At 49.0% G+C, this 15,233-nt stretch overlaps 2 protein-coding genes across 4 annotated transcripts; both read right to left on the bottom strand.

The window, feature by feature from the left end:
- Window positions 1–200: 200 nt before the first annotated feature.
- Window positions 201–7,016, bottom strand: them6 (thioesterase superfamily member 6). 3 transcript variants are annotated; one of them, XM_012953615.3, is made up of 3 exons: window positions 6,888–7,016; window positions 2,521–3,066; window positions 201–1,854 (listed from the first exon to the last, which is right to left on the bottom strand). In XM_012953615.3, exons 2-3 carry the CDS (start codon window positions 3,025–3,027, stop codon window positions 1,741–1,743), a joined length of 621 nt encoding a protein of 206 aa, XP_012809069.1. In that variant the 5' UTR covers window positions 3,028–3,066; window positions 6,888–7,016; the 3' UTR covers window positions 201–1,740.
- Window positions 7,017–9,497: 2,481 nt separating this feature from the next.
- Window positions 9,498–13,603, bottom strand: LOC116411766 (lymphocyte antigen 6E-like). The gene is made up of 3 exons (XM_031904626.1): window positions 13,240–13,603; window positions 11,261–11,380; window positions 9,498–9,697 (listed from the first exon to the last, which is right to left on the bottom strand). The coding sequence occupies exons 1-3, from the start codon at window positions 13,289–13,291 to the stop codon at window positions 9,498–9,500; spliced, it is 372 nt and encodes a 123-aa protein (XP_031760486.1). The 5' UTR covers window positions 13,292–13,603.
- Window positions 13,604–15,233: the final 1,630 nt, after the last annotated feature.

Here is a 15,233-nt window from a genome sequence, read left to right on the forward strand (position 1 = left end):
TGAGATACAGATCATTATCCCCAAGGTTTGGGGGTGCAGGAGTATAGGGGGGCCAGTGGGGTCTCTGACTGATGTACAATATATGTGTGAGATACAGATCATTATCCCCAAGGTTTGGGGGTGCAGGGGTATAGGGGGGCAGTGGGGTCCCTGACTGACAAATGAAGTAGAAATATAAGGAAGAGAAGAGGAAACATTCAGACTGGAGAAGAGAAAGTCCGTTTAATAAATAACACAAGAATGACACGGAACAACACAGGAACAGTGAAATATTTACCTGACACGGAACCAACAGAACCTTCCGACCCACCGGGCACCAAACAAGAGATTCCCAGCTCTGACCCAATGGCAATAAACAAACGAGAAGCGGAACCAGGAAATAACAAGATCAGACCAATTATCAGACCCAGGGGGGCCGCCCCCCCAAGTTGGGGCTCATTAGTTTCAATCAACTGACACGTAAGCCAATCAGTTTCTGGGAAGAACTGCCCAGCCAATAGCGGTACAATTACGACTGGGACAGATTCTGAATGGGCCTCAATAAGCTCCTCCCAAATCATGTGACTTGCTCACAATGTAAGCGCAACCCTCACATTCAGTAATAAATAGAGCGCAACACTCTCTCACAGCACTCTCGTTTGCTCTCTCGTTGGGTTGAGCTGCAGTTGATTGTATCAGTGCCTGCAGAATAAATAACATACAATACACACGCTAAGCATCACAAACAAACAGGAAGTGGTCCCTGGCCTGCAGAGCTTGCTCTCTAATCACTATGAAATATCCATTTTACCCTCTAGAAAAGAAGGTTCTTCTCCTTTTTGTTCGATGCTACAACAGCTAACATACCCGGAGGGGGGGTCTCTTCCCTTTAATGAGCGGTTACGCCCTCGTTACAACTCGTTTACCTACCCCATGACCCCCCCCACTTAGTGCAAGTCTAATTAGCTGGGTAGCAAAACATAGCATCTCCTCTAATATAAATATATATATAGAATACATACGAAATGTCTGTTGTACATAAATATTGTGCAGTTGCCATAGAAATATCCATTCTCGGATTTCAAGTGTTCGTAAATCGTTAGAAATAATTAAGGGGGTACTTATATATTTATATATATAAACACGGCCAATCAAGTTGGTGCATTGATACTGTGCAACATGGGGGGCGGGGTTAAGACAGGCAGCCGTACAGGAGGGCGGTGCTGAATGCAACTCAGGCCACTCCCCCCCAAAGGGCAAATCTATGGGGCAGAGATTAGACAAACTCCAAATCCATTATTTTTGTGTTCGCTCTGAACCCTCAATCCTAATTAGCATTAGGCTACCGAAGGGTTAAATAAAAAATTTACATCCGTGATTTTAAAGAATTGGTCCGGCCAGTCAAGGGGTTTGCTCCAGGTCTAGTAACCCCCAACAACCAATCAGATGCTTGTGTTCTGACACATGACCTGCTGGTTACTATGGGTGACAAGAAGAGGAGCAAACACCAATCACCCCTTCCTTCTGTATAATCCAGCAAGATGATTGGCTGCTGAGCCATCCTGAAATCCCCAACATTGCAAATGAAAACAAGACAGAACAAAGCAGCAGATTCCGCCTATAGGATAGCGCCTAACAGCCTTACTGTGCAGCACTGGGGGTCACATTCTAACGTTTCTAGCTCCAGCCGCAATCCTATAATGGGCCTGGGTTGGTACACAGAGGGCACAGTGTTGCCATGGATACCGGGGAAAGGAATGATCATTCATCTTTGGCGCTGTTGGTCACGGCGCTTTCTGCCCTCAGCTGTTGGCTGCTGGCGTCGTTGTACTTGATCCAGTGCGCGACCTCCTCCGGGTACTCGGGGGACTCCACCTGCAGAAACACATGGGGGGCAAGTGATGTAGCTTTTATATTTGTGATTTCCCACATCCTTTCCCTGCAGCACCCCCTGCCTGTCAGCAGTAAGGAGGCATTGAAGACCAGAGTATGCCAAGCCTACCGTAGCAATAACTCCAGGCAGGGTCGGACTGGGGGGTGCAAGACCCATCGGGGCTCCTGCCCTAGGGGCCCTGCAGGTGCCCCCACCGGCCACGTCCCCTAACCACCCCCTCCCCCTGCAGGGGCTCCCCTAACCCCCCGCAGGGTCCCCCCCCCGACGTCCTCCCCGGGGGGCCCCGGCACGGGGGGCGCCATCAAGAGTTGGGTCTGGGCCGCCAGGGCCCACCGGGATTTTTCCTGGTGACTCAGTCCGGCCCTGACTCCAGGCTCCCTTTCTACCAGTCAGCAACATCACTGGGGGTTAACTGCACTGATATATGCACTCCGTGTCACCCTGAGCAATACTAAAGAGCAGCTGAGCATCAGGAGACGCTTCCTGTATCAGCAAATAAAGCTGACAGATCAGCAGAGGGCGCTCCTGTTGCACATTCATGATATCAGTAGTGTAAAACTGCTACTATCATGAAGTAATGAATTTAAAAAGCATTCTAGATGGTCGGTCAATAATAATATCCCTCCATGCAACCCCCCCCAACTCACCTTCCTCTTGCACATGGACTGTACCACCTTGTCGGGGGAGTTTCCAATGACATGCTGGCGGCTCAGCAGCACGGCGCACACAAAGTCATCCTTAGGGGCCACGAAGCGCTGTTCCACGTAGAAGGCCTTGTCGTCCCAGCAAAGGAGACGCGTGCGGATCTCGAAGGTCTCCAGGAGACGGAGGGAGCGTCGGTAGCGGATGGTGCTCCCCGCCATGACCATGCCGGCCCCCAAGCACCGTACGGCTTGGAAGAGGCCACTGCGGGTGAAGTGGGCAAAGCGGGCAAAGTCGGCCTCGCGGAGGTAGCGGGAGTTATTCATGTGGAACAAGAAGTCCAGGTCGTGGGGTAGGACTATGCCCCCATAGCAGTGCTCCTTCAGCAGGTCCTTCACTACAGGCTGGATACGGGCCTTCAGTACCACCAAGGCGCCACGAACGAAGTACCACACGTCCAACAGGGAGAAAATGGCGGCGATCAGCCCCGAGAGGAGCACTAAGAACAGCATTGTGCCCTAAGGGTGGTCCGACAGCAGGAACTCTGGGGTCTGTGTGAGAAACAGAACAATCAGTCATGTTAGCGATCCGGGCAAAACGCGTTGGCATAAACCTACTGTGCCCCAATAGCCCTGGCACGTACGGGCGGTTCCACCCACGGGAGAGGCACCCACTTCTGCCAGAGACTTGTCTTTAGGGTTACTGGTCTGTCACCCGTATGTCACCTTGGCCATGTCTGGGCCCTTCTCCCTGGCTCAATAGCGCCGGCAGAGAATGAGCCCCATGTGCCGGGATAAATATGGCTAAATGGAATGTAATATCAGATTTACTGCCCATAATGCCCATCCCGCCCCCGAGCAAGGGTCACTTGTGACTGACCCCCCCCCCCAGCGTAACACATGGAATGTCCCACTTGTATATTCTGTGCCAAATTCCCACACTCCCGGCCCCTTCACCTACTGACCCTTATACCCCCGAACTTTGTACTCTATTGCCCAATGTGCTCGTTATCTCACTAATCTCTCTAACGATAATGAGTATACTTACAGTGACTGTCACCCCGCTATAGTTCCAGGGGTACCCAGGGCACAAATAAGCACTCACCCCAAATCCCCCCCTAACTGGCCTTCAGGCTGGGCCCCCTTAGCCCATAACAAGGTTACAGATATATAGAAACATTGGGGTAACAGTCACCCCGCTATAGTTCCAGGGGTACCCAGGGCACAAATAAGCACTCACCCCAAATCCCCCCCTAACTGGCCTTCAGGCTGGGCCCCCTTAGCCCATAACAAGGTTACAGATATATAGAAACATTGGGGTAACAGTCACCCTGCTATAGTTCCAGGGGTACCCAGGGCACAAATAAGCACTCACCCCAAATCCCCCCCTAACTGGCCTTCAGGCTGGGCCCCCTTAGCCCATAACAAGGTTACAGATATATAGAAACATTGGGGTAACAGTCACCCTGCTATAGTTCCAGGGGTACCCAGAGCACAAATAAGCACTCACCCCAAATCCCCCCCTAACTGGCCTTCAGGCTGGGCCCCCTTAGCCCATAACAAGGTTACAGATATATAGAAACATTGGGGTAACAGTCACCCCGCTATAGTTCCAGGGGTACCCAGGGCACAAATAAGCACTCACCCCAAATCCCCCCCTAACTGGCCTTCAGGCTGGGCCCCCTTAGCCCATAACAAGGTTACAGATATATAGAAACATTGGGGTAACAGTCACCCCGCTATAGTTCCAGGGGTACCCAGGGCACAAATAAGCACTCACCCCAAATCCCCCCCTAACTGGCCTTCAGGCTGGGCCCCCTTAGCCCATAACAAGGTTACAGATATATAGAAACATTGGGGTAACAGTCACCCCGCTATAGTTCCAGGGGTACCCATGGCACAAATAAGCACTCACCCCAAATCCCCCCCTAACTGGCCTTCAGGCTGGGCCCCCTTAGCCCATAACAAGGTTACAGATATATAGAAACATTGGGGTAACAGTCACCCCGCTATAGTTCCAGGGGTACCCAGGGTACAAATAAGCACTCACCCCAAATCCCCCCTAACTGGCCTTCAGGCTGGGCCCCCTTAGCCCATAACAAGGTTACAGATATATAGAAACATTGGGGTAACAGTCACCCCGCTATAGTTCCAGGGGTACCCAGGGTACAAATAAGCACTCACCCCAAATCCCCCCCTAACTGGCCTTCAGGCTGGGCCCCCTTAGCCCATAACAAGGTTACAGATATATAGAAACATTGGGGTAACAGTCACCCTGCTATAGTTCCAGGGGTACCCAGGGCACAAATAAGCACTCACCCCAAATCCCCCCCTAACTGGCCTTCAGGCTGGGCCCCCTTAGCCCATAACAAGGTTACAGATATATAGAAACATTGGGGTAACAGTCACCCTGCTATAGTTCCAGGGGTACCCAGAGCACAAATAAGCACTCACCCCAAATCCCCCCCTAACTGGCCTTCAGGCTGGGCCCCCTTAGCCCATAACAAGGTTACAGATATATAGAAACATTGGGGTAACAGTCACCCCGCTATAGTTCCAGGGGTACCCAGGGCACAAATAAGCACTCACCCCAAATCCCCCCCTAACTGGCCTTCAGGCTGGGCCCCCTTAGCCCATAACAAGGTTACAGATATATAGAAACATTGGGGTAACAGTCACCCCGCTATAGTTCCAGGGGTACCCAGGGCACAAATAAGCACTCACCCCAAATCCCCCCCTAACTGGCCTTCAGGCTGGGCCCCCTTAGCCCATAACAAGGTTACAGATATATAGAAACATTGGGGTAACAGTCACCCCGCTATAGTTCCAGGGGTACCCATGGCACAAATAAGCACTCACCCCAAATCCCCCCTAACTGGCCTTCAGGCTGGGCCCCCTTAGCCCATAACAAGGTTACAGATATATAGAAACATTGGGGTAACAGTCACCCCGCTATAGTTCCAGGGGTACCCAGGGTACAAATAAGCACTCACCCCAAATCCCCCCTAACTGGCCTTCAGGCTGGGCCCCCTTAGCCCATAACAAGGTTACAGATATATAGAAACATTGGGGTAACAGTCACCCCGCTATAGTTATAGGGGTACCCGGGGCACATTGGGGGCCCATATGAACCCACATAGTCGGTGCCAGTGTAATTGCAATGAAGCCAGTGACACAGTTGAGTTAATGAGAGGAGAGTGTAAGGGGGGGAGGGGGGCGGGTTATTAATTAGTATAATTGCTGTTACAGACAGAACAGCCAATGAGGAGAGGAGGGGAGAGGAGGGGAGAGGAGGGGAGAGGAGGGGAGGGGAGAGGAGAGGAGGGGAGAGGAGAGGAGAGGAGAGGAGGGGAGAGGAGAGGAGAGGAGGGGAGGGGAGGGGAGAGGAGGGGAGAGGAGAGGAGAGGAGGGGAGGGGAGGGGAGGGGAGGGGAGAGGAGGGGAGGGGAGGGGAGGGAGGGGAGAGGAGGGGAGAGGAGAGGAGGGGAGGGGAGGGGAGGGGAGGGGAGAGGAGGGGAGAGGAGGGGAGAGGAGAGGAGAGGAGAGGAGGGGAGAGGAGGGGAGGGAGAGGAGAGGAGAGGAGGGGAGGGGAGGGGAGGGGAGGGGAGGGGAGGGGAGGGAGGGGAGGGGAGGGGAGGGGAGGGGAGGGGAGGGGAGGGGAGGGGAGAGGAGGGGAGGGGAGGGGAGGGGAGAGGAGAGGAGGGGAGAGGAGGGGAGGGGAGGGGAGGGGAGGGGAGGGGAGGGGAGGGGAGAGGAGGGGAGGGGAGGGGAGGGGAGGGGAGGGGAGAGGAGAGGAGAGGAGGGGAGAGGAGGGGAGGGAGGGGAGGGGAGGGAGGGGAGGGGAGAGGAGGGTAAAGGAGGGGAGGAGGAGGAGGGGAGGGAGTGGCAGCAGTGTGGCAGTGAGGGGGTTAAGCCGCAGGAAGGGTGTGAGGGCAGAATAAGTGGGAATCATGGGCCCCCGGGGGCCACTCATTACGCCTGATTGCAGCACAGTCAGTACAGGCCGCCAATAAGGGGAGCCCTGTGCCCAGTACTGACCCCCAATATATTCTATAAGGAAAACTTAGGTACTGCAACTCCCAGAAGCCCCTGTGCGCCAGAGACACCATGAAGAGGCGGAGACTAGCTTTCCCCGCAGCGCTGCTTTTCTCCCAGTCGGGGCCTATATTCCTCCCAGTCCCCGCACTACACAAGCCGGGGAAGGAAGGAAGGGAAGCCGGGGGGAGCCACTAACCTGTCCGGCCGCCTCACTCCGCAGCCTGACACTGACAGGGACGGTACCACCCCCAGGCCGGCAGGAGGGGAGTCAGGCGGAACTGCCGCTCTCAGTAATTCGCTCCAAGGGCGTCACCCTATAGGCTTCTGCGCACTTACCCGATATTATTCGTTTAGTCGCTAATACTTTATCTGTGTGTCCTAATATGAAGACAATTCCGACAGTTTATTGAGACCTGCTTCCCCCTACGGAGTACAATGGACCGATCCACTCTTACGCGGGAGGAGAGAGGCGGGATTAACTCCTCCCCGCCGAAGAGAACGCTCCTCCCCTTGGTTATTACTAAATATCTGAGTGAGAAGCTATGAGGCAGGATGGCGGGTGTTTCTGCTGAATTGGGCTACTAATGTAAATCCTACTAATGTATTTCCAAAGTACAAACCCGCCAAGGTACAAATCTGGGCTAGTTTTTTTGTAGTTTGGAAACTAGCCAAAGTTTTTTTTTCCCTCTGACATGCCTAGCCAAGTGCATGCTGGGTAATGTAGTTTGTAGCTTACAATTAGCCTACAGCTAAGATTAAAATAAAACTACAATACCCAGCATGCAATTATATACAGAAGCTCCCTTTTCTAGTCCTCTTTGCTGAACCTGAAGCAGTAAAACTATAATAACCCGCAGGGACTGGGTGTAGAGTGCAGGGAAACTCCTCTGTCCCTGCCGGAGAAACCTCTGCCCAGGGAGCTTGTGGTTCTGCACTGGGTCCAACCTAACTTTTAGTTTGATATAGACAGTGATATTCTGAGACAATTTGCAAATAGTTTTCATTTTTTATTGTGTGATGTTTTTTCTTTTGTTTTACTATTTGTTCAGCAAACTCTCCAGTTTGGAATTGTAGCTGTTATCTAGTTGCTAGGGTCCAAATTACCTTAGCAACCAGGGACTTGCTTAGGTAGAAATGGGTTTACATAAGCCTCTGTGGGACAAATATGGATTTTAGGGGTGAAAGTGTCACAAGATGCTGCGCAGTGTGAGGCTCATTAACACACACGTTATCCCACCTTTTTATAAGCACATTTTTTATTTTAATTTTTATATCGAAAATTGGGACTGAAGATACAAAACCAGCATTGCATGATACAGCGGAACCAGCATGGCATGATACAGCGGAACCAGCATGGCATGATACAGCGGAACCAGCATGGCATGATACAGCGGAACCAGCATTGCATGATACAGCGGAACCAGCATTGCATGATACAGCGGAACCAGCATTGCATGATACAGCGGAACCAGCATTGCATGATACAGCGGAACCAGCATTGCATGATACAGCGGAACCAGCATTGCATGATACAGCGGAACCAGCATTGCATGATACAGCGGAACCAGCATTGCATGATACAGCGGAACCAGCATTGCATGATACAGCGGAACCAGCATTGCATGATACAGCGGAACCAGCATTAAATGATACAGCGGAACCAGCATTGGTTGACATTGTGTGGCTCTAGAATGAAACCACTGATGTTGGATGTTGACAATATTTTTGACTTGTTTGTAGAATTTCACCGTAACACATTGTAGTTCTAGAATCCTATCCCACAGTGGCCCCAGCTTTTAATACACATTAATACAGTGGAACCAGCATTGGTTTACGTGTGGCTCTAGAACATTTGACATTGACCATTGACGTTTGACATTGACAATATTTTTGACTTGTTTGTAGAATTTCATCGTAACACATTGTTGTTCTAGAATCCTATCACACAGTGGCCCCAGCTTTTTATACACAATGATACAGCAGAACCAGCATTGCATGATACAGCGGAACCAGCATTGGTTGACGTTGTGTGGCTCTAGAACATTTGACATTGACCATTGACATTTGACATTGACAATATTTTTGACTTGTTTGTAGAATTTCATTGTAACACATTGTTGTTCTAGAATCCTATCATACAGTGGCCCCAGCTTTTTATACACAATGATACAGCGGAACCAGCATTGCATGATACAGCGGAACCAGCATTCGTTGACGTTGTGTGGCTCTAGAACATTTGACATTGACCATTGACATTTGACATTGACAATATTTTTGACTTGTTTGTAGAATTTCATTGTAACACATTGTTGTTCTAGAATCCTATCACACAGTGGCCCCAGCTTTTTATACACAATGATACAGCGGAACCAGCATTGCATGATACAGCGGAACCAGCATTCGTTGACGTTGTGTGGCTCTAGAACATTTGACATTGACCATTGACATTTGACATTGACAATATTTTTGACTTGTTTGTAGAATTTCATTGTAACACATTGTTGTTCTAGAATCCTATCACACAGTGGCCCCAGCTTTTTAATACACAGTGACCCAGCATTTAAAGACACAGAGGCCCCAGCATTATACATTTGCACCTCATGCCCGGCACATGGTTTTAGCGCCCCGGAGCTGTTCATTTGAAATCCTGGAGATTTTCCTCTGAGAGTGCTTTCCGTCATTGGACAGAACAGAGCACATGATCAAACAATGAATTGCTTCTTGGATCACATGCTCTACGCTGTCCAGTGACAGAGAAGGGCGTACAGAGGAAAGTTCCAGAATTCAAATCTCACAGTTGCGAGAGGCTAAAACCCTACACCCCAATGCTGCTGAAATGTCATTTAACAGAAGAAAGATGGCGGTGGGACGGCTTTTCCGCTGCATTGCGCCCCCACTTCCAGCGCTGATTCCAAGGGGGTCTGCGGTGATTAACGTCTATTGGGTTCAGTTTCTCCGGAGGACCAATAGGAGCCCGAGGGACAGAACCAGCGCAGAGTAACTGTATTTTATGCCGCTGGCACCGCTCACGTTGCACAGGCTGGTGCTGCAGCAGGAAACGGAACCAGAACCCAGGGAAGTCCCAAAGCTGCTCGCCTTACAGGCAATGGAACAGGTCTTAGTGATGGACGTGTATTTCAGGGAACCTGTGGCAAGAGAAATGGAATATCCGTAACCTGCCGAGGGGCACAGGGCAAATAGGGAGGGGGGAACACAATCCTGCAATCAGGGTGTCCAACCAGCTAAAAATATGTAATAATTGTCACTTGTACTTTTTGTTACATTTGCCCCCTGGAGCCCAATCTGCCATGTTCGGAGCAATTGCCCCCTACACGTCAGAGATATGGCGTCTGATATCACTCGGGGCAGTTACCTTTATAAATAACACCTGTAGGTTAGCGTTAGAGCAACTGCTGGTTACGACTATATGTACCAACCAATGACCCCCTGTTACCTAGGGATGGATTTTGTTACTGCCCGGTACCCTGGGCACAAGGTGGGTAGGGTGGCACTGAGAAAGCCTCTGCCTCAGTACAATTAAAAACAGGGTCTGCTTGGGACATGGGGTCAGTAGCGTAGCGAACCCCCCTGCAGGAAAAACTTTTGAAAGTGCCCGGTGCGACTAGTCCCTCCTCCCCTGCCCCTCTTGTATTAAAGGTAGGAGAGGGGAAGGGGTACTAAGGTACAGCAGACCACGCAGTCCGGGGCCCCCCTGCTGCCCAGGCCCCCCCATAACCACAGAGTCTGCTGTATATATAATTATGCCACTGCATGGGGTTTTCCAGATTAGGGGGTCTTTCCAATATTTGGATCTTTAGACTTTAACCCCCATATGTAATAAAAGTCACTAAGTTTGCCCAGTAGCAGTAACCCTTAGCAACCAATAATATGTTTGCTTTTAAACAGGTGACCAGTAAATGCTGCCTGCTGATTAGTTGGTATGGGTTACTGCTACTGGGCAAACATCATGCCTTTTATTAAATATTACATATCTTATTTGGGATCAAGTACAGGTACTGTTTTATTATTACAGAGAAAAGGGAATCATTTAACCATTAAATAAACCCAATAGGGCTGTTCTGCCCCAATAAGGGGTAATTATATCTTAGTTGGGATCAAGTACAGGTACTGTTTTATTATTACAGAGAAAAGGGAATCATTTAACCATGAAATAAACCCAATAGGGCTGTTCTGCCCCCAATAAGGGGTAATTATATCTTAGTTGGGATCAAGTACAGGTACTGTTTTATTATTACAGAGAAAAGGGAATGATTTAACCCTTAAATAAACCCAATAGGGCTGTTCTGCCCCAATAAGGGGTAATTATATCTTAGTTGGGATCAAGTACAGGTACTGTTTTATTATTACAGAGAAAAGGGAATCATTTTTCTAAAATGGAATTATTTAATTATAATGGAGTCTATGGGAGACGCCCTTTCTGTAATTCAGAGCTTTCTGGATAATGGGTTTCCGATTAACATATCCCTTCCCTGTACTTGCTGTGAGTTTTTACCCGTTAAAGGAAAAGGAAACCCTGATTTTCTGAGGGTCCCAGTATAATAGGCACAACCTAGTGAATTCCAGCCTAGGTGCTTTATTTAGGGGAAAGGGGCACTTATTTAGGATTTCTCCTTGTCCTTCCGTGCCAGCCCCAGATAATAGTAATGGGAGGCTTTGGGATAGCACCAGTTCTAACAGCAGTTCCTTACCTATTCCGGCGGAAGCGACAGTAGTCATGCAGTAGGGTTCAGACGCGGAGCAAGTGGTTGTGCTCATACAGTCTTCATTTCTGCTCTGAGCAATGCAGGTGTAACAACTGAAGGAGTAGGCTGCAAAATGGCAGGGTCACTGTCAGCAAAGGGTAATGCCTGCATTTGGCTATCTGTATAACAGCGCATTCTGTCACAGTGGCACAGATCCAATCTGATCCCCCCATTGTAAGCAGCAGTCCTGCCCCGCTTTATGGCTGAGATTCTAGCTATCTGTATAACAGAGCATTCTGTCACAGTGGCACAGATCCTATCTGATCCCCCCATTGTAAGCAGCAGTCCTGCCCTGCTTTATGGCTGAGATTCTAGCTATCTGTATAACAGAGCATTCTGTCACAGTGGCACAGATCCTATCTGATCCCCCATTGTAAGCAGCAGTCCTGCCCTGCTTTATGGCTGAGATTCTAGCTATCTGTATAACAGAGCATTCTGTCACAGTGGCACAGATCCTATCTGATCCCCCCATTGTAAGCAGCAGTCCTGCCCTGCTTTATGGCTGAGATTCTAGCTATCTGTATAACAGAGCATTCTGTCACAGTGGCACAGATCCTATCTGATCCCCCCATTGTAAGCAGCAGTCCTGCCCTGCTTTATGGCTGAGATTCTAGCTATCTGTATAACAGAGCATTCTGTCACAGTGGCACAGATCCTATCTGATCCCCCCATTGTAAGCAGCAGTCCTGCCCTGCTTTATGGCTGAGATTCTAGCTATCTGTATAACAGAGCATTCTGTCACAGTGGCACAGATCCTATCTGATCCCCCCCATTGTAAGCAGCAGTCCTGCCCTGCTTTATGGCTGAGATTCTAGCTATCTGTATAACAGCATTCTGTCACAGTGGCACAGATCCTATCTGATCCCCCCATTGTAAGCAGCAGTCCTGTCCTGCTTTATGGCTGAGATTCTAGCTATCTGTATAACAGAGCATTCTGTCACAGTGGCACAGAACCTATCTGACCCCCCATTGTAAGCAGCAGTCCTGCCCTGCTTTATGGCTGAGATTCTAGCTATCTGTATAACAGAGCATTCTGTCACAGTGGCACAGATCCTATCTGATCCCCCCATTGTAAGCAGCAGTCCTGCCCTGCTTTATGGCTGAGATTCTAGCTATCTGTATAACAGAGCATTCTGTCACAGTGGCACAGATCCTATCTGATCCCCCCATTGTAAGCAGCAGTCCTGCCCTGCTTTATGGCTGAGATTCTAGCTATCTGTATAACAGAGCATTCTGTCACAGTGGCACAGATCCTATCTGATCCCCCCATTGTAAGCAGCAGTCCTGCCCTGCTTTATGGCTGAGATTCTAGCTATCTGTATAACAGAGCATTCTGTCACAGTGGCACAGATCCTATCTGATCCCCCCATTGTAAGCAGCAGCCCTGCCCTGCTTTATGGCTGAGATTCTAGCTATCTGTATAACAGAGCATTCTGTCACAGTGGCACAGATCCTATCTGATCCCCCCCCCCATTGTAAGCAGCAGTCCTGCCCTGCTTTATGGCGGAGATTCTAGCTATCTGTATAACAGAGCATTCTGTCACAGTGGCACAGATCCTATCCCCCCCATTGTAAGCAGCAGTCCTGCCCTGCTTTATGGCTGAGATTCTAGCTATCTGTATAACAGAGCATTCTGTCACAGTGGCACAGATCCTATCTGATCCCCCCATTGTAAGCAGCAGTCCTGCCCTGCTTTATGGCTGAGATTCTAGCTATCTGTATAACAGAGCATTCTGTCACAGTGGCACAGATCCTATCTGATCCCCCCATTGTAAGCAGCAGTCCTGCCCTGCTTTATGGCTGAGATTCTAGCTATCTGTATAACAGAGCATTCTGTCACAGTGGCACAGATCCTATCTGATCCCCCCCCCCCCCCCATTGTAAGCAGCAGTCCTGCCCTGCTTTATGGCTGAGATTCTCCTTACCTGTGCCAATCAGGAGGGCTGTAACCAGGAGGATAAGGATTGAGGCTGCCATGGTCAGGGAGTGCCGGGATGTGGTTCCTCTCGCTTTCACTCTTCCTTTATATACAGTTGTGTTTGTGTGTTGCTCAAGGTTTGTTTCTATGAAGGCAAGAGAGATTGGGTGGCTCAGTGGGAAACAGTTGCACTATGGTCTCCAGGTGTGGCACATTGGCACTGCCCCTTAATAGCCTCTTATTGTGCTTGAATGTAAGGAAAGTGCTTTAGATGCCCATTTCCTTCTTGGCAGGAGCAGGGGGTGCCCATAGAGAGGCAATGAAGCAAATGAAATTGTCTAATCCAAGGGTAAATCTTCCAAGCAAGAATAATAATACGCTAGAGATTCTGTAATTATAGGAATGAGGAAAGAGTTGGCACCATAATGGAACGGCATTCGTATCCCTTGGCACGGAGAGGGCCAGTAACAACATCGCATTCTTATACAGGTAATGAATAATCATCTTACATAGTAACTGAATAACACTAGGGTGTAGGGGAGATACACAGCCATTCAGCCCAGCAACCTGCCCAAACTGGATTCTGGGAACGTGAACAAATATAGTGGATAATGTTTCTTCTACTGTAATTTATAGATATTAGCAGTGAAGTGACTTCTAATATCCTTGTCATTTACAGTAGGGGGTACATTATCCCTTATAATACATGAGTGATACTCAGAGTTCCCTGTATAACTCAGCCTGCAGCCTTGTGCCTTTATATGGGGGCACAGAGCCCCTCAGTGACTGCTAATATCCTTATCATTTACAGTAGGGGGTACAGTATCCCTTATAATACATGAGTGATACTCAGAGTTCCCTGTATAACTCAGCCTGCAGCCTTGTGCCTTTATATGGGCACAGAACCCCTCAGTGACTGCTAATATCCTTATCATTTACAGTAGGGGGTACATTACCCCTTATAATACATGAGTGATACTCAGAGTTCCCTGTATAACTCAGCCTGCAGCCTTGTGCCTTTATATGGGCACAGAACCCCTCAGTGACTGCTAATATCCTTATCATTTACAGTAGGGGGTACATTATCCCTTATAATACATGAGTGATACTCAGAGTTCCCTGTATAACTCAGCCTGCAGCCTTGTGCCTTTATATGGGGGGCACAGAACCCCTCAGTGACTGCTAATATCCTTATCATTTACAGTAGGGGGTACATTATCCCTTATAATACATGAGTGATACTCAGAGTTCCCTGTATAACTCAGCCTGCAGCCTTGTGCCTTTATATGGGGGGCACAGAGCCCCTCAGTGACTGCTAATATCCTTATCATTTACAGTAGGGGGTACATTATCCCTTATAATACATGAGTGATACTCAGAGTTCCCTGTATAACTCAGCCTGCAGCCTTGTGCCTTTATATGGGGGGCACAGAACCCCTCAGTGACTGCTAATATCCTTATCATTTACAGTAGGGGGTACAGTATCCCTTATAATACATGAGTGATACTCAGAGTTCCCTGTATAACTCAGCCTGCAGCCTTGTGCCTTTATATGGGGGGCACAGAACCCCTCAGTGACTGCTAATATCCTTATCATTTACAGTAGGGGGTACATTATCCCTTATAATACATGAGTGATACTCAGAGTTCCCTGTATAACTCAGCCTGCAGCCTTGTGCCTTTATATGGGGGGCACAGAACCCCTCAGTTACTGCTAATATCCTTATCATTTACAGTAGGGGGTACATTATCCCTTATAATACATGAGTGATACTCAGAGTTCCCTGTATAACTCAGCCTGCAGCCTTGTGCCTTTATATGGGGGGCACAGAACCCCTCAGTTACTGCTAATATCCTTATCATTTACAGTAGGGGGTACATTATCCCTTATAATACATGAGTGATACTCAGAGTTCCCTGTATAACTCAGCCTGCAGCCTTGTGACTGGGTTACAAATCTCCCCTCAATGATTTTCTACCAGTGAATCAAAGTGAATTTTT

Source organism: Xenopus tropicalis, chromosome 6 (genome assembly GCF_000004195.4).
Source record: "Xenopus tropicalis strain Nigerian chromosome 6, UCB_Xtro_10.0, whole genome shotgun sequence".
NCBI lineage: Eukaryota > Metazoa > Chordata > Amphibia > Anura > Pipidae > Xenopus > Xenopus tropicalis.